The following is an 18,661-nucleotide window of genomic DNA, read 5'->3' as shown; positions in this document are numbered from 1 at the left end:
CATGCAGAACAGTACCTAAGTCATTTCACCTGTATATCATTGGTCAAATAACACTTTTACAAGACTGATCTATATAACATCATAAAGCTTCTCTTGAGCACTTTGACACTCCAGTTCCACCAGCAAACCCCTCCACAGTCACAAATACACCAAGGAAGCTGCTACTGTTCCATATAAACTGCAATCAACAAGGCTGTTCAGTGCCCAATACAGCACATCCTCTACTCACGCTTTCCTCCTTTCTGCTACTCTTTTCAGTTAAAATTGCCGAAGTTTAAATAGTTGAACACTCCGAGTATGCTTTTCCAACAGCCAGTGCAAAATGCACGTGGTAGTGCAGCACTTACGGCGTTAAACAAACGGCAGAGAGCATAGGCAGTCTTCTGTGGATAGCTTCACCAGGGAAGCCTCTAAAACACAGCATTGGATTCATTTCACCACCATTGGGAGCTGCAGTGGTGTTGAAGGCAAACTCTCTGGATTTGTACGTAGAGAGAAAAAAGATCACCAGATCATAGGAAATCCAGCTAAGTATGAGAATCAGGCAGGATCTTCTGTGGCCACCTTCTCCTCCCTTCCCACTGTTATCCTAAGAGCAATATCGAAGCTAGAGGCAGCAGATGACTAACAAAGTTCGCATTTATAACACCAGTCCTCATCTGACTGAAACTGCAGTAAATGAACAGCTTGCTCTGGCATTTCAGCAAGCAGAAAGCAACTGGAAGCAGCAACTGCTACCACAGCAGCTGCCACAAGGACCAGAAGGAAACCGAGCAGGTGCCGGTGGGTCTCAAGCCTGCAGGCACACACTGATGATGATGAGACTGTCCCTCACAGTGTGCTTCCTCTAAGCCACTTTAACAAAGCATCTGGCAAGAGATGACAGAGGGGATTGTTTTACATAGCGAACATTAAGGATACAACTTCTCAGAAGTAAGTAGTGATTCCACACCTCCTTTTTCATTGTCTAAGGGGTCAGCAGTCTGACTGGATGGGTAAAAACTGGGATGTGCCTGAAGGGGCTTCTTCCTCCCTCCCAGGAATTATCAGTTGGACTTCAGCAGTAATTCGCCTTATATGCACATTTCTTCACTTTTAAGTGCTGTGTATGAAAATACTCACAAAGCACAGGAGCAACAATTGAACTGAAACTCACAATGTGAAACAACAGCTGTCAGTAACCCAAGCACCAAAGATGAATATGGCTGTGAAACCAATTCCTCATTAGGACGTAGTCCACATTAGTCACTTCATAGTCAAGAAAAGGCAAGTGACAAGAACACAGAGAGCTGTATTCGTACAAATATAGACTCAAGGCTCACATTTTCCAAGGCTCCTATCATTTTCTTTAGGCATTTCTTTAATGCAGTTGATAAGCCACCTCCAGGCACAGCACTACAGCCACACTCACACCACTTGCCACAGTCTACCCTCTATTTATGAGCCTTTAACAGAGCCTTCCCATCTTCCTCTCAGCTAGTACCATTGAAATACAACTCCGAGTCACTGAACTGACACACACCCCCCAGGGCTCAGTGTCTTTGGAGAGCTTTTGGCACCATCTCCTTCTCTAGGATTCTTCAAAAGATCTTTTAAGATCAAAGTCACCGGATGTAATGCAGAAAGCACTACAAGCAACAAAACCTCTCATCAACTTGATCAGAACAGTAAAACACCTCTAGAAGTGCAGTGGGATGCAGCCAGATGAAGGACACTCCTTGGTTATTTGTCCTAAGTGACAAGTAAGAGATCAGTAGTTGCTGTTAAACATACTGTGTTCTTTTCACCTCCAATCAGTTCTAACTGGGGAGCAGGGATGTTGTAGGAGATAATAAGGCAAAACTGTTTCAGGTAGATTAAGAACTGACTTCACATTTCCCCACACAAAATGCCTAATAACTTATTCAGACCAGCTCCAGACAAGACTTTTTTGTATCAACCCACCATACACAGAGCCTCAGATCAGACTCCACTACTTCAACTACAGCCATTTCCTGATCTCTACTCTGCTTCCAACACAAACGAACTCCACTTCCTGATTCTCACAATGCTGCTGGTGTTGGCCTTCACGTAATTTATAGTGAATATTTTACTTCCTTCCTCCCCAGATATTGGGGGTTTAAAGGAAAAACTATTTTTTTTAACCCAGATACAATCAGTTTATTTTAAAATTCCTTATTTTATTATTTTCAAACTTCCAGAAATACTAAAATACAAAATCTCGTGGATTTACAGGATTTATTAGTATCCTTCTAGAAGATTTGCTGACATTGAATCAAGTTACATGACATCATTCATTTTTTGATGTTGGATGTCTTTACAGCTATTCACAGCGTAAGAGTTGAGTTTAACTGCTCCTAATGCCTTTCTCCTTTTTAAACTGTGACTTTCAGAGTTTGAGCTTTATCAAGTCAGGCAGTCCCTTAGGCTTTTCCCCACCATATTTGACGTAAACCAGAATAAAAGGGCAGTGAACACTCCCATCGTGTGTTATGAACATACAATCATCCATGGGGCTTACCAAGAATCAGTTCTTACTTGCTTAAGATATCATGGGCCTTCCCTCCTCAGACGTTGCCATAGAAACCTCAAATTATGTCTATAGGGGAACAGGAAAAAAAAGGTTTCCTAAGGTATGGATGAAACAGCTCCATGGAAACAAGCCCTGACTGTCAGAGGAGATGAAGGGGAGGGTTTGTGTGGGAAGACACCAAGATGATCATCATCTAAATATGTAAAACAAGAGCCAGGCAAGCTGTCATTCATGTAGCTGCCTACTTCGTGACTGGCATTGAGACCTAATGGCACAAGAACTACTTCACATCAGGCGCTGGCCAGTGATTCCAGCGGCCACACACACTGGAGGTGTCCAAATACATCTATCTGTATGGTAATAATACACCACGCCACTACTAAACCTAGGAGCTAGTGCAGCCTAGCATCATTAAATAGGAACCAAGCTAAGAAAGGTTAAGAGAACTCCTTAAGTTCACTGACACACACCCCACAAAGCCTCCCCCCAGTGATTCTCAACCTTACAAATCAGCCAGCCTTTTCTGAAAAAGGAGATGGAGAGATTTTAGGGAATTTTTAATCCCACAAATAGCACCAGATCAGCCTTTTTCTGGAAAAGATGGTATTGATTCTTTGAGGTGACGTTAGAATCACAGACTTCGGAACAAGAACCATCTAACACCAGAAACAGTAAGAAACCTTACCCACTTTCTTCACAAGACAGAAAGCTAAACCGTATCAATGCATCTTATTGATGGATTGTGCTCTAGTCACTGAGGCCAAGAGTCAGCTATCCTAAACATCTATATCTGATGAAGTTACCTGAGCTCCCTCTATAGTACATGAGGTAAACACACTCTTATCTCAATAAGGATTTTAGATAGATCAGAAGCCTAAAGCAAAAGAGTCATATCTGATCCTTGATCAGCAGATGCTAGTCCATAACCTGAGACAACTTATTTAATGCTCTTTATCTGAAACTACCTGAGCCGGTGGTTATCTGCATCTCCATTCCCTTACCTGCAAAACAGGAACACTATCTCAGCCAATACCCGAGTCATCATTAAGTGTTGATGAGGTAAGTAAAGCAGAGGAAACATTCAAACAGATAAGTCAGTGTCTCACATTCTTCCAGGAAAAAGGAAAATCAGAGCTTTTCCAGCATTTTCCACTGTTTTGAGGTCCTGATTTAAAGGTACAGAGTTATAATCTCAGCCTTCTCTTTTGTTCCCCCATTTTGTTTCCCTTTTCCATTCTCAACTTACGTTTACCTGGAAAGAACTTTGTATTCAAACACCGCTTTGGAAACTCGCATTAATCCATCCAGCTGTAGTTCACAACCCTGAACTTGTGAAATACTGTGAAGCCACACACGAACACCCCTCATGGCCAGACAGGCTACACACACACACACAGAGCACTCTCAGGAGCTATTCTTACTTTTCAGTAAGTTAATGTGGGGTGGAATTCAAAGACACACACAGCATCCTGCCCTGGCCCCAGCTTCTCAAACCTGCTATTTCATGTTTGTGCAACCTTACACCACAACTCTTCAGCTTCTTCCTGCCCTGCTTGATTTCACATGCCCCCATCGCTTGCCAAAACCTAACTCATATAACACTCGCTTTATAAAACTCGCCTCTTGAAGGCTCAGGAACAGCCTTTACTTGTCTGTCTTCCAACAAGTCCAGGTTTCTCCAGCCCCTGTCACAGGTCTGCTGCTTACAGCTGGGAAACTCTGCTTTCTGTACTGCAGGATGTTAAAACAAACCTATGGGAGGAAAAAGGCATCCCAGACTCAAAGGGCAAACTTCAGTTTGCTGGAGCAGCGCTGTTAAAACTCAAGCATTATGTGAACTGGGTCTCTTTGGAGCTTGGAATGTATTTTCAGCATATGCTTAGGAAGAGAACCAAAGCTGAGTGTTGGGCAAAAGGCTGGCATTATTACAGCAAGAGCTAGACACTAAGTTCACAATTTCAGTTGGTTTCGTTCAGACAAAGAATTTGAATCAGAAGTTGGTGAAATGAACAAGAACAAATCCTTAAGTCAAGAAAATCAATCTGAAGTAAATACCTTCCAAATAAAACTGTGCTGTGTACAGCTTTAATAAACACCTTTACTCCTCTAATAACCACCTTCTTGCATCTCAAAAGCACAAACAAGTCTTGCTTATCTTGGCCTGCCAATCACACAGCTAACATGGAGTGTATAAATAGGCATAACAGATCGCAGTGCTGCACAGACTGAAGCAGAAAAACAGTCTCAGTTCTTGGGCTATTGTGCTTCCCTCCTTGCCACAATTACAGAAGGAACATTTTCTACAACTTTGAAGTTGTGAGCATCTTCCAAATCCATCTCTTGTCAGAGTACTGCTTATTCTGCCCCAATCCTCAGCACAGAACGTGCCTCTCAAGTATTTATATCTACCCAGTTCTGAATATTTAAGATACTAGAGGATGCTTGTCTTGACTAGCTAAATGTGGATCTTCCACAGGATGTTAATACCCTGTTTTCTTCCAAATTCGTAATTTTGTTACCCATATCCCTTGCATTGCAATGCAAGTATTCCCATAAAGGGAGAACCTGACTTTGTAGCATCTTGATTGCAGATTCATATGTAATTATTGCCATGAAGATGGCAGTTTAGAACTACAGAGGGGACGTTGTCCACAGGTTTGCAGTAACTAAATCAAACTTCAAAATAGCAGCCATCCTTGAGGGGTGCGTTTCTAACAGATTTTCTACTATCACTGACCAGAATTACCTTGACAGGCTACTTAATTATTTGTTCTGCTCTTAAGCACGCTTCTCCAAAATGCCTACGTTATGCTCTGTCTTCCCTCAAATCACTTCATTGCTTCCACTTCTGTCTGATACTGGTGCACTAACTTGCATCTTCTCTTGCTCTGCATATAGAGGCTGAGCTCTCCCCCTTTAGGGGGGCCTTTTGATTTCATGGCATCAGTCCTTAATGCAAAACACTCGATTAGGTGTTGGAGTTCCTGACTTCATTCCCTCCTCAGGAGAGTTCCAGTAAAGCACAATCATCAGCTGAATTAAACCCCTATGAAAAACACTCAGGAATTCTGCTTACGATCCAAGGGTGCTAAAGAAAGGAACAACATACAGTAACGATTAGCAAGTTATTCAGAGCTTTACTAGAAAACACACAGATGGCACACAGACAGTCAAATGCTACACATACATTTTATGACATTTTGGAAGCAGCACATTTGGATTGGAATACGCCAAGCTGTTACTCAGAGCGGCTTACTTGCCATCAACAAAACTCTCCCCCATTGATTTTCATATTCAAACACATATGCAGCACATACCTTTGAGCATGCTCATAGTAAAACTATTAACATGGATTTGCTATGTTGCTGTGATTAGTTTTCTTCTCCCTCTTGAGTGTGGAGGGAGCCAGAAGCCAATGGCACAAGAAAACCAGTATGTAAACACATGAAAAGGGCACCAAAACATAGTCCCCTTCAGAAACTTCCCTAACTCATGGAAGTGGTCGTTGAAGTGACCTTTTAGTGTCTCCAACTTGGGAAAGTTCTTACAGAAAGAAGTCCAAACCCCTTGTATTTTCTCTACCCAACACATTGTATTTTCTCTACCCACCGCATGAGATATATTCTTTACCATTCTAATGCTTCCTAACCCATGTAGCAGATGAAGGTGCCCAATGAAGGGACCAATAGTCCCTTTATTCATAAATTGCATACTCTTACATGAGGACAGAGCTTACAGGTTTTGTGCTCAAGTAATTTCATCTCTATTTCTGCTCACCCTTCAAGAATGAAGGGATGTCACCACAGAGTGAAGGGCACTAGTAAGCAGATCATTCAGCAATAATTACACTTGGCATTTAAATTATAGCCCAGAATAATTTCATTTAGAGCTTCACTTAATAACAGTAGAAAAAACAACCGATAAGCAGCATTAAGCTCCTTAGATGGCAATATTTGTAAAAGACTCGCGATTAGGGGGAAAGGAAACTACAAAACCAGCCTAAAACCCGTACCTGTAGAATTCAAATCTCCTCTTAAAACCAAGCAGATTAAAGCAACCAGTGCCGGATCGGATCGTAACAAGTGTGCAAGAACTCGGATGCTTTCGGAAATAAACGGAACAGCAATCAGTATGCCCCGTTTGGGTTAGGAGTGGCTTTCAAGGGCTGGAATTTGAGCCACGGTACTTAATGACATCAGCTTTAGCGAAAGGGACTTCACATGTGTCAAACATCTCAAAGGTTTCTTTTGTTGCCCATAGAGTGCCGACTTCCACAGCCGCTCCGATCCTTTCTTCTCCTGAGTGTTTAAACTGAGAGTACTCAACAGTGCTTAAACAGAGATCTTGAACCATCTCCCTTTTCCAATCCAAATTTAAGCTTTGTTTGGTATTGACATTTCAACAAGTCCAGTCAAAGGAGATAGCCAACTTGGGAACAGCATTAGACCTATTTAAAGAAGAATTTTGCCTTCAACAGTAACGCTTGCAGAAAGCAAACCAAAAGCACTTTTTCTCCTTCTGTGGAAAGGCTCTCACATGGATTGTGTTCCGCACACCCGATAAAATACTGTCAGCAATGCCACCTGGCCGACTCTGTTCAGTCTCAATCTCTGCTATCCCCAGTCAAAAGAGACAATGAATAAAAAGATGTGGCCACAAAAGCACAGACTTGCATTGGCCCTGCAGGACCGCATTAAAAAGCGAATCACTCCAGGCAAAAGTTCTTAGCTGGCACAAAGTGGAGCAGCTCCACTGATTTCAGAGCTGCAACAGATAGTATTGAGCAGTGGGGTGCTTGGCTTTATGTCCCCCAGCTGCAATCTGTATTATCTGTGCTCTGGCACCAAGCATACTCCACTGGAAAAAGACAACAGTTTGGCATATAAAGCAGTGGTGAGATTAAAAAGCTCCTTTTTGCTTCCTGCTCCAGCTATACTTCCTGTTCCCAGAAAATTCCTCATGTCCATCTCACTCATATAGGAATAACAGCTACAGCAGAGCAACGCTGCTATTTGTACAGTATTATAGCCAAGGAGCTTATGTAGATGCTAGGGGCCCAAGCCTTCGATCTAAACTACATATGAAAGATAGGCCCTTCCTCAAAGACACATTAAGAGATAAAAGGCTTACCTACACAAATAGTAAACACACAGCTGGCCTGATCTGCTTACTCCATCAACAGGATTGCAAGGGCTTAGAAAGGGAGCACAAACCTCCCTGAGCTCTCTAAGGGCTCGCTAGCACAGGGGCAGCACTTGGTGCAGATGGAGATAGAGCATTTCCAGATCCAAGATGCCCATACAGCACTGCCCAGACAGCACCAAAGCTGCCAAACCCCACAAATACCGAGTGATCTCATAGCAGGGCAGAGGCTGAAGCATTTCCCAGTCCAAAGCAGCAGACTGCCTTGCAGATATTCAAAGTTAGAAGCTCTAGAGACACTGCCCTATTTTGCTCTCTTCCAGCTTTGCTATATAACAGTTCAGATGCAGTCACCTCTGTACCCCAAGGTCTCATTAAAATCAAATGAGGAGCTTCTCAGGCTACCAAGATAGCCCAGAGCCTCTGTACACACTAGTCACATTTTAATTTCACTCCCTTGCGAAACAAGGGGAGGTCTGGTCTAATACTAAGTAATTAGACTTTCCCCCTTCTATCTAGCCTAGATCCCCAAAGCTTCCCCTGGCAAAGGGAAGGAAGAGCAGATGGTCAATTCAGATGAGCTTAAAGATAAATGTTACAGATTGGTTTCCCCTTTCCTGTAAAAGAAAGGGTAGAGACCAGAAAGAAAACCAAAGAAAAAGAGCTCAGATTTGGTAACTGATTCTGCATTTAAAAGAAAAACACAGGCAAGTGGCCAACTTTGCCACCCAGTGGAAAATGTGGCAGAAACAAGTAATTTGGCTACAAAAATTCCCTTGGCCTGAAGAGACTGTTTCCAGACTATTGATTTGATCTTGTCAACTGCTCAAGGCTTTGAAACCAAAGCATGAAATGCTGATTAACTGGCTACCCCAGAGGCAGGAAAAGCTAAATATTGGAAGGGGAAACCAAAACTGGTGGAAGAAAAGAACTGGAAGAGTAGGGGAGAAATTGATAAATCAGGCTAGAATAACAAGTGTATATGTGTACACCTTGCAGCTGCAGTGACTCACATGACAGAGCATCACACAGCCAACAGCATTGTTTAAAGAGGTCTCCAGAGTGTGAAGCAAGGCGTAACAGGATAAAAATGAACCAAGACAGTTCCTTCAGTCATAACACAGCTGAACTTGAGGGTGAAAAGGTGGGCAAGGAGGGTGGGTTGAGGCACAAATAAGGATTAAGGCGGTGTTGTAAGTGTTGTATCCGTACACAGTTTGCGATTTCCAACCCGCTGATCAGAAACGGATCATTCTGCAACCAGTTCCCAGCACAAAGGGTGGAACTGATTATGGAAAGAAGCCATCTTTCCCATGCGTATTGTTAGGGCTGCACTCGTCATAACCATGGAAAACATCACAGCAAACAACCACATTGGCATAATGAGCAAGCTGCTGATTTTCCCCAGCCTGCTGACCACTTTTTCCAGGTATCCTGTTTCGAAAGGATTTCCTAGCACAGGGAAGTCTCTAAGTAATAAGCACAGTCACTGCCCTGGCATTGTCATGCAAACAGGTCTTAAAACCTTCTCTACAGCAAGGATTGTAAACCTGCCTGGGTTGGCTTGAGGTTTTGAGCACGCTACTGTCACCAAGCTATTCATTTTCATCTCTACTAATCCAACTAACCTCTTGCTTTTTAGTCATAAAGTGAGGCCCTTGAAGCATTTATGCTCTGAAGACTTACAGCAAGTCCAAATTCTGTTCCCACTTTAGTGAAATACCGGAGTTTGTAATGGCCACAGAGTTCTGTCAGCAAAAGGAGAAACCCCACGTTGGCTTTGTTACTTCAAACATGCCTGACATTACGCAAGTTACTTGCTCTTTCTCCATCAGTTTCCTCATCTGGAGAGGAGGGAAAGCATAAAAAGCATTGAGGCTGTAAAATATGGGTAACTCCCTTATAGTTGCATTCAACAAAAGCTTTCCGAGCAACCTAGGACTGATTGTTTCTCTGCCTGCAGTATTTACTGTGCAGAGCACTCCTACTTTTAGGATCACAGATACCCTGCCCACCTCATCATACCAACCACAGCACCAGATCTTATCCTGCCTAAGCTCTAACAGAAACATGCCAGTTTCCTTTCAAGTCACCCAGTCACTGCTCCGAGCCCACAATCTCTGAAGCACATCATAATGTGTAGCCCAGAGAGGCTGTATCACAAAATGCTGTCTGGATGCGGCTTTGCCAGACTCACCATGTGCAATGTGTCATGCAAACCTTGGTATTCAAAGAGTTCATACAATTGTATCCTTAACAGTATCATGCAGGTAAAAAAGAGGGTCATGCTCTTTTATATTTACATGACAACATCAGACTTGATCAAGCTGCCTTCACAGCACTCTCCCTTGCACTCAGCTAGTTGCAATGTGGAGGTTTGTAGAAACTGCAATCCAAGGTCACAGTCGGGTGCTTCGCATATAGATAATTGTGGGTATAGAAATAAGTGCTCCAAAGAGCTTCAAATGGAATAAGTATACTTCACACATCTCCCTTCCTTTCGAGAACTTATAAATACTCTACCAGCAAATACTGTGAGCTGAAAGATCATGAATCATTTGGGTTAAAAAAAGAATATTAACCCAACAGTGCTCTCTCGTGGGACTCAAGCCTCAGCCAACTAGGAAGTCATTAGCTAGACTCTGCAGTTTCACCTCCATCATAGCAGTGCATCAGAGCTGCTTCTCTATTCATCCTTCATTTCAACACAGCTTATCTGCTGATGTTTGTCCTCTTTCCCTGCGACAGTTAAAAGCATCAGAAAGTAACACAGTTCCGGGAATGAGTTTCTCCTGTGGTACCATCACATCACCTAATGTACATACTGGGACCTGCAAGCATGCCAATTCCGTTCTCCTTGACACCCCCTACTACAGATTTTTACATGAGATCTGCTTAAAATAAATACCTTTTTCATTAAGTAAGAATTGGAATAGAGGAAACATGTGGCTGTACTGCAGTCATCAGGCCTGCCAGCAAGGCATGGTTACTGTAAATGACCTAGTTAGAAATGGAAATGTGAGAGAAAGCTGCAGAAATCTCACACTCAATCAGCACTACAGCCTACACTAGCACAGAGCCTTTCATTTCATCTCCTTGCCCAGCTGTGCTCTGCCCTACCAAAACCAAAGATCCCTCCAAATACCACAAACGGTTTCAGGTTCTGAGCCACCTGGTTAGTTTAGCATTAGATAAGCAAGACACAGGGGAAGATGCATCTTCCTTTCCTGCACATGCTCTGCTCCACGTGTTATACAATTAACTTGCAAACCAAGCCTGTCAGATCAGGTAAACTGTTCCTTTTTGGATAGGTTTCCTTCTTGCTTAAGGTGGCATGAGGGCACCAAGGTTCTACAGCTTGCGGTTGTCTGCCCTTTCTACTGTGTCTTGTGTCACAGTGATGAGTGTCACACCACAGGCCGAGACAACAGCTTGTTCTTTTACATTAGCTTCTCTTAGAAGACAAGGGCTGAAGATGGTCATAACTAACATTGCCAATCCCTCTTCCTTCCAATGGAGTACACATAGGAGACAAGTAACACTATTGATCCATTTGTCTCACAAGGAAACAGCTGTCTGGGATTTGGGTGTACATCGCAGAAAAGCCCAACACACTACAGCACAAAACATGGCAGCTACAAGGCTAGAACACAGCATCATCATTCTTATCTGTCACTCTTGCTCATCTGTGAGTAGTGCAAGTCGTTCTACTGCCGGATCTGAAACACCTCCATCCCCACCCCCAAATTCTTCCTTGTCATCAGCAGGTACAGTCACAAGGCCAGAACATGCCATTTTCCAACCCTTACAAAACTCTTCCCATTTTAAGCTATTTTACATAGCCAATTGTTATCATCCTTCTAAAAGCCCAATTCCTTAATGTCCACCTTGCCAAGCACCCAAAGGATGAGAAAAGGGTGATATAGGGATGCAGAAAAATGGAGACATGGGAGAGAATCACTGGAAACGGAATAAAAGCTGAGAACAGAAATAAAACTGGATCAACAGGAACTAGGTAGGCTGCCAAACAGTACAGCTGAAGAGCATGACATGATTCTTATTTTACAGGCAGGAGACACTACATAGGACACCACATATTTTGTCAGTCTTGTGGTATTAGAAAGCCACATTTTCATTATACAGCATACACTTTCAGTGGCTCAAGAGACCCCACAGCTACACTAGTGTAGCACCCCACAGAAGAAGGGCAACACTCGCACATCCCATAGTTCATGGGCTGCAGCATGATAACGGGTGGAAGTGAGGTGGCATTTTGCTCTGCCATATGAAAGAGTCATGCATATAGAAGCAGCATGATACACTAAAAGAAAAGGCTTATCACAGACATGCCAAACATGTTGTCAAATATACAGTGTTAAAATACTCAACTTCTTTTTGATCAAAACATGCCATAAAAGCTCAGGACGTTACGACTGCATTCGTTGTCAGGTGAGACTATGCTTTGTTTCTTCTCTTCTACAGTTCATAAGTCACTCACGTCATTTGAGAGCAACGGATGCTTTGGAAGTAGTAAGTGACAGTTTGACGTAAAATTGAACAAGTTTGCAAATTCTCTGCTTAAATTCACCTCTGGTCTAAGCACATTACAGCCCAGGTACAAGCATGGTATTTTCCAGACAACAGCCTACTACAAATTCTTTGTCTTTTATGAATGGAACCTTCATTGAGAGTTTTGCCAAGCTTACAGTAAGATGATTTCCTGCCAGGTGTGGCTCTTGCTTCATTTTCTACCTGGGGATAACACTCCCCAAGGTTCAACATTCTTTCAAGATGCAAGGTAATTGGAATGCGTTTTCTGCCCTTCAGCAGCACGCACAGCCTTGCCATAAATACCCTTCACTCTAGAAATCACTTACTAGTTATACGTGGTACTGATCACCAATGTCAAAATACACTCCTGCTCAAGTGAATAAGCAGAATCCTTTTCCCTTTGTGGAATTTAAATGAAAAAGACACTTTAAGCCAACATTAAGGCATGGTGCTTGATGGGGTGTGAGCCTTAGAGCCTACACGTGCCCAAAAAGTTGAGGGGCCTCAACAGCACACCTCCTTGGCACGCACAGAACCCTCCAGAGCATCATTAGGTGGTGCCATGATTGTGCTATCTCCTAACATTCTTTCATCCCTGGACAGTCTTTGATTTTTGACTTATTAATAAGGGATTAACAAGTTACAGATGAATTTCAATGATAAACGTCCACAAAAGAAAACCAATGCTATGAAGTATGAAGAGACCAAGTTCGCTCTAGAATAGGCTAAAGATTAAAGTATTTGCTCACTTACTTCCCTGTTAGGGGAGGAAAAAAGGAGCTTCAAGCCTTAAACTTTCTGTTTACCTGAGCTCCAGTTTTATAGTTTGCAAATAGAATACAGTTTGCAAAAGGAAAGAAACAAGAACCATTCAGAGCTCATCTAGTCCAGATAAAGCAAGATCCAAGTCACTGTCATTCTTTAATATATGAAAATTCATCTAATTCTGCAGCAAACCTCTTCTTTAACATTTACCCAACTGTTCCAGGCTTCTTATATGGGAAAGGTCAAAAGCAGACGATGGGAACAGCACCTGATCTCTCCATATTGACATGAAATTTTCTTTTTCCCTGTTTGCTCCAGTATGTTTCCATGAAATAGGCACACAGGCACAATGGATCATACAGCACATGATGCAACCTTTGCTTAGTAGATAAATGAAAGACAAGCAGATCAGCTCTGGTCACAACTCACAGTATTCTTTCATGTCAGTTTATATTACTTACAATTGCTATAAGCAACAGGGCACTAAATGGCTGTGTAAAAGACTAAACAAAAAGGAGGAAATGCTTCCTAGGCCTTAAGTTAAGCTTTCACCTGCTTGGTTTCTTTCAGAGTTTGGCAATACTCTCAGAATTCCAGTGGCTTATGAAATCTGCAGTGTCTGCATTTACTCTATACTCAACATACAGGGCTAATATTTTAAGCCTTCTTTGCCAACCATTCAGAGAATCACAGCCCGCTCAAAACCAAGATTAACAGTGTCATCTTTTATTTAAGGCCTAATGCCTGCTTGTGAGGAGGATCACTCTTAATAAGATTAGGTGGGCATACATGTTATGAGCCAGGAATAATCCATGAGTGGTCAAATCCTCACCTAGCTCAGCCCACACTCCAGCAGCTCTCTTCCTCGACTGTGCTATGTAATGCCTCCTGTCATATATTTATGTGTATTTGTATGAAGTACACAATATATTCAGGAGCCTTAAGTTCATTCTAAAAGCACACTGACAACTGGCTATGAAAAGCGTGGTCACACAGATATCCATTTGTTGCAATAGCTTTTCTGACAACTCAAATCGGAAGGCTAGATTAACCTGCTGCATTTGGTAGCCTAACTCACATTTAGCATGCTATTTCCAGGGCAAGCACTTAGATGTGTAAGCTAGAAATACATGTTGAAAGAGCTAAAAGCTCTGCAAAAAAACCCGCAATTGAACTAGAGGGGGGGGGAAAAGCACAAAATTGAGATATGAGAACAGAATGAAAAGCTTGCGTTTAAAATTGAAGCAGTATCTGCATGAGTGTTTTGCAATATCCAGGAGGTCCACAAAACACAATGTTATTATGCATATAGCTATGTGACTATACCGTCCTTCCTGTGTGGAAAGACACATACTTTCTGTTCTTCCGTGGTATGTACTATTTGAATACTGTGATTCTCAAAAGACCCCTCTCGAAGATATTTTCATCTTGTGAAATGAAACAAGTGAAAAGTAACGGAATTTCTTCTCCCTCCAAAAATACAAGCCCGTCTTTCCCATCACAGCCTTTTCAACAGTCCATGTTAATAGCTTTACTATTGACTTGCAGTAACTTCAATGCTACAAACAGAGAACATAGCTGATCAGACCGTGCAAGTCCCCTCATAGCCACCTCCAGAGGGGACAGTATAACAGTATCCCCAGGACCTGTACTTTCTCAGTCCATGCTAAGAGACCACTACCATCGTACCTCTGCCTGGCTGCCCACAGACCATCACAACCCAGTGCCTACAGCACTGCCACTGTCTGCCGGCTGGAATGGGGACAAGAGTAAGGCTGTCTTACCTGGCTCTGCTTGGAGCGGCACTCATTCATCAGCCAGCCAGCACCTCACAGCAGCATGCCCAGGTCAGACGCCACCATGCGAAGAGGGGAAGATCCCATTCCTGAGAGGCGGGATGCAGGCTTGGGAGGCGGGGATCCTTCAATCGGAGCCAGACACCAGCTCCGGAGATGCAGGATCAGTCTGAGAGAAGACGAACGGAGCAGAGCTGCTCCGCTCCTCTCGTACTGTAGCACATCTCTCACTGCCAAGTGCACACACTGCCTGCACGGGAGCTGTGCGCCTGCTTAACCCTCTTCTGGCTGTAGGGTGGGAAGCAGGAGCTCTCTTAAGGGATTTTCCTTCCCTTGTGCTTTCCAATCCATCCTCTCTTTGAGAAGCCCCTTTGCCACATCAGCTGGGATTTTGCAGCGTAATCTGAAAGAAGGATTTAAAGGCATGACAAGAGGCTGACAAACCAACACCCCCCCCCCCAAAAAATAATAAATAAATAAAAAAAAGAAGCTGCAGATGTGAAAGGTACAAACAAAATCCATAATCAGCAGAACCAGGGTAAGCTATGGAAAGAGTGTGCCTAGACTAACCAAATTCCACAGTTTCCAAACACACTGGAATGAAGGTGGAAAGACTCTTACAATGCAGTGGTCTGAACACTTCCTCCATTTACAGAGGGATTTAGAGAGGGCGAGAGGCTTTGTGCATCTGTCCCCACCACCTGCAGGAAGACCACAGTTCTTTGGGGGCTTAAGTATTTATTTGCTCCTAGAATGAGAGGCTAATCACCAGGATTATGTACACCTGACAAAAATGACATACAGAAGATACAGATATAGAACTAGAGCAGGTTAATGGGTAATCGAGTTTGTTCTAGCATTAAGGCACTTTTGAGTCGAGCATACCAACCCTCTCTGCCAAAACAAGCTGTGATCCTCTTTCCCCGATTGTTATTTAGCTTTTTTCGCACATTGTCTTAATTTGGTGACCAGCTTTTCCCTTCCTTAAAAACATGCCTTAGGGACTTGGACACCAAGTTTTCATTAACTGCAATCAAGGCAAAATCCATTGTGTAGCCTGAGACAGCTAAGCCTACTTTTACCCACAGTTCAGTGCAGTACTCAAGAGCTCCAGTTCTGACAGCAACACTAGATCCCATCCTGTTGTTGACAAGAGTCAGGGGACAAACTGACTTGTAGTGCAAGGAGTCTTGTAGAGAGCAACCTTATCTAGCATAAAGGAGTACTGCAGCAGGCTGTAGGCAGGGACTAAAGGCTTGTCTACACGCAGCACAGACATCCAGGTTATCCTGGGTAGCAGATGCAATCTAAGTGGAGACAGAGCAGCAGGGTGCATTAGCCTGCTCAGCACGGAGTGCTCGACTCATGTACACAGGAGCAGGTATAAACCAAGTAAAAGCCGACATCTCCCAATCCTTTGAAGTGGAAAGGACAGCCTCCCCCTAACACCCAATGTGAAAGTGCCCCTTCACAGAGGGTACAACTTACACATTGTTCTGATCTAACACAGAACTGCGCCACTACCCATGCTAAGGTGCACCAACGCTGTGATTACTGCTCAAGTTGTTGCCTGCGAACTGCTGCACTGTATACCTATGTTGCTACAAATGTAGCTGGGCTGCTTTTTATCATTCTTTCCCTGTTAAGCAAGAAAACTGTCTCAAATAACTTTTTCCTGTGATTTTGCCTTCTCCTCTTGGGAGCACAGCCAGCTTTTAAGCCTGTCACAGAAGAAAGTACAAGGAGTTCACAGAATACAGCCCCATCCTTTTACTGAGGGAACTGTTTTACCTCAGCTCCTTACTACATACAATCAGAACCAGAGGCACTGCTCTCCAGCTAACTGAATATATGCAAGGAAAACACTGTTCACGTTCTGCAGCCTAACAGTACCAGTCAATGCAAGAGACCATCCAGGCATACCATGAACTGCACATTGTAATCAGTGCCTTGAGTTAGTCTACCCATCCTGGAAGAACAAATTCTGTGCTCAGAAGCCAAAGTTTATCAGGGGTACAGCCAGTATTGAAATACAGCCCTTACTGAAATGAGTTTGTATGGTAAGATTACCTTCTTGTCTTATTTTGAGTGCTCATCTCTAAAAAGCAAGACTGACCCTTCCCTGAAGCCTACTCCTTCATGCATCACCTGATGGCTCAGAAAAGCATCGCTGGAGACAGAGCTGTCAATGCACAGCTTAAAATATCCTTAGGACGACAAAGCCACAGGGATTTCCATAAGACAGTGACTTTTAAAAGTGAAAACATACAGGAATAGTGCCAAACCCCATGTTTCCTCTACTTACAGGAATTATGCCATTGGACATCTAAATCTGTTCCCTTGGGAAAAGAAGAAACATTTGTACCCCTGCAACCAACTCTACCATTTCACCTCCCACAGGCTCTAATCTGCCTTCTGCAAGCAGGGAGTCAGCACAAAGCCAACCCAGTGCTTTTGAGAATGGAATTTGACCTCCAAGACTTACGTGGACATTGATAAGCTGCACAAGAAAAGCAGTTTTGCAAACAAGAAAGAAAACATTTCAAATTGCCTACCTAGACATGGGATTAAGTCCTATTAGACAACAGGCCCCTGTTTATTCCCCTAAATATGAAGTTTTCTTCTAAGATTCAACTCAAGGGTAAAGCCAGCATTTCATTTTTACCCAGCATTCAGTTTCTGACACGAAATAATCAGTCAAAGGATGCTTTAAGTGTGAAGTCTAGTCCTGTGGTTAATTTCTCTAGGGTAGAGAGAGGTGCTGTCTGTACCTGCTCAGAGGAAAAAGCAATACTGTATTTGTATAGTAATAGTCTTTCCTCCTTCTAAAAGGCTGCAGCAGTATCTCTTCTCTTCATCACAATGGTGTAGAAAGAAAGAAGAGACTGGCATAGATAGGGTTAGAATTTAGGACCAAAACCCTATCCACACGAGAGAACTCTTTCAGGCATCCTATTGCTTCCCTTCTCAGACATCATTAGTTTAGGGCCACATGTTCCCTTCTGTCTCAGATCAAGCAGAGAAAGCAGCTGGAAGCTCAGCACTGCAAGTCCAGCTCCTAAATCACTCACAACTCCAATTGGCTCCATCCAGCTAGGAACTGCTGTGTCTAGCTTTTACTTTTTCAGCTGCCAGTTAGAAAGAAGAGCCAAAAAAGACCTCATTCTTCATCTGCAAGTCCTTAGGGGAGACCTGAAGCAAAGTGAAATCTGGCCCTTCCATTCCAAAAGAAACCGGAGCAGTGGAGTTTATCCCCCTCCCACCACCCATAAATTTGAATGCAAACCAGTTACCAGTGAACTGGAGCAGGGAGAAAGGAAAGCAGCCCACTTAAAGATGGGAAATTCAAGAAGAAATGGAGTAGCTTCTGGTGCTGTACAAGGCAGCTGGAGCATGGGATCTGAGTGATTTCATATGATTTAAGAGGTCACTAGCCATCTATTCAGGCCCCTTGGGCATTCTGCAGGATTGTTCCCCACTGGAGATTGATAGAATGTGTAATCCAGTGTTCAAGAGAGCCTAATGTGAAACGACACAACCACAGACAGATTCGCCTTCTCTCTTGGGAAACAACAGTGTGCTCAGACACCACTCTAAGGAAGTGTTTAAGCAAAATCTTACTGTTTGCTAGCCCACAATAAGTATAAACTGTTAAAACACCCTTACCAGAAAAAGGTTTGGCCACCAATCACAAGAATTCAAGTTTTCCAGCTAACAAATACTATGCAAAACTTAAAAGGAGTTTGTTCAGGAAAGGGCTTCTTTTTCTGGGATACAGTGCTTCTATCAAAGCAGCAAGACCCGGTCTTTGACCTGATTTCCTTCCATATAACCAAATCTAGTTTCAAATGAAGGCATCAAGCAAATCAGAAAA

At 43.1% G+C, this 18,661-nt stretch overlaps 1 protein-coding gene across 2 annotated transcripts in view; it reads right to left on the bottom strand.

Annotated features, from left to right (window-relative positions):
* The window catches only part of GRAMD1B (GRAM domain containing 1B), a 129,318-nt gene that overhangs the window by 92,226 nt on the left and 18,431 nt on the right, over nt 1-18,661 (bottom strand). The window contains exon 1 of one of the 2 annotated variants that reach the window (XM_065697344.1): nt 14,776-14,950. The exons of the other annotated variant lie outside the window; for it this stretch is intronic. Coding sequence (XP_065553416.1) covers nt 14,776-14,801 — 26 coding nt within the window. The 5' untranslated portion in view covers nt 14,802-14,950. Of the gene's footprint in view, nt 1-14,775; nt 14,951-18,661 lie in introns of those variants that run through there. 2 annotated transcript variants of the gene reach the window in all.

This window comes from Lathamus discolor, chromosome 17 (assembly GCF_037157495.1).
Source record: "Lathamus discolor isolate bLatDis1 chromosome 17, bLatDis1.hap1, whole genome shotgun sequence".
In the NCBI taxonomy this organism is placed as follows: domain Eukaryota; kingdom Metazoa; phylum Chordata; class Aves; order Psittaciformes; family Psittacidae; genus Lathamus; species Lathamus discolor.
Note: the sequence above shows the minus strand (reverse complement) of the source record. Positions and strands in the feature narration are given on the sequence as shown.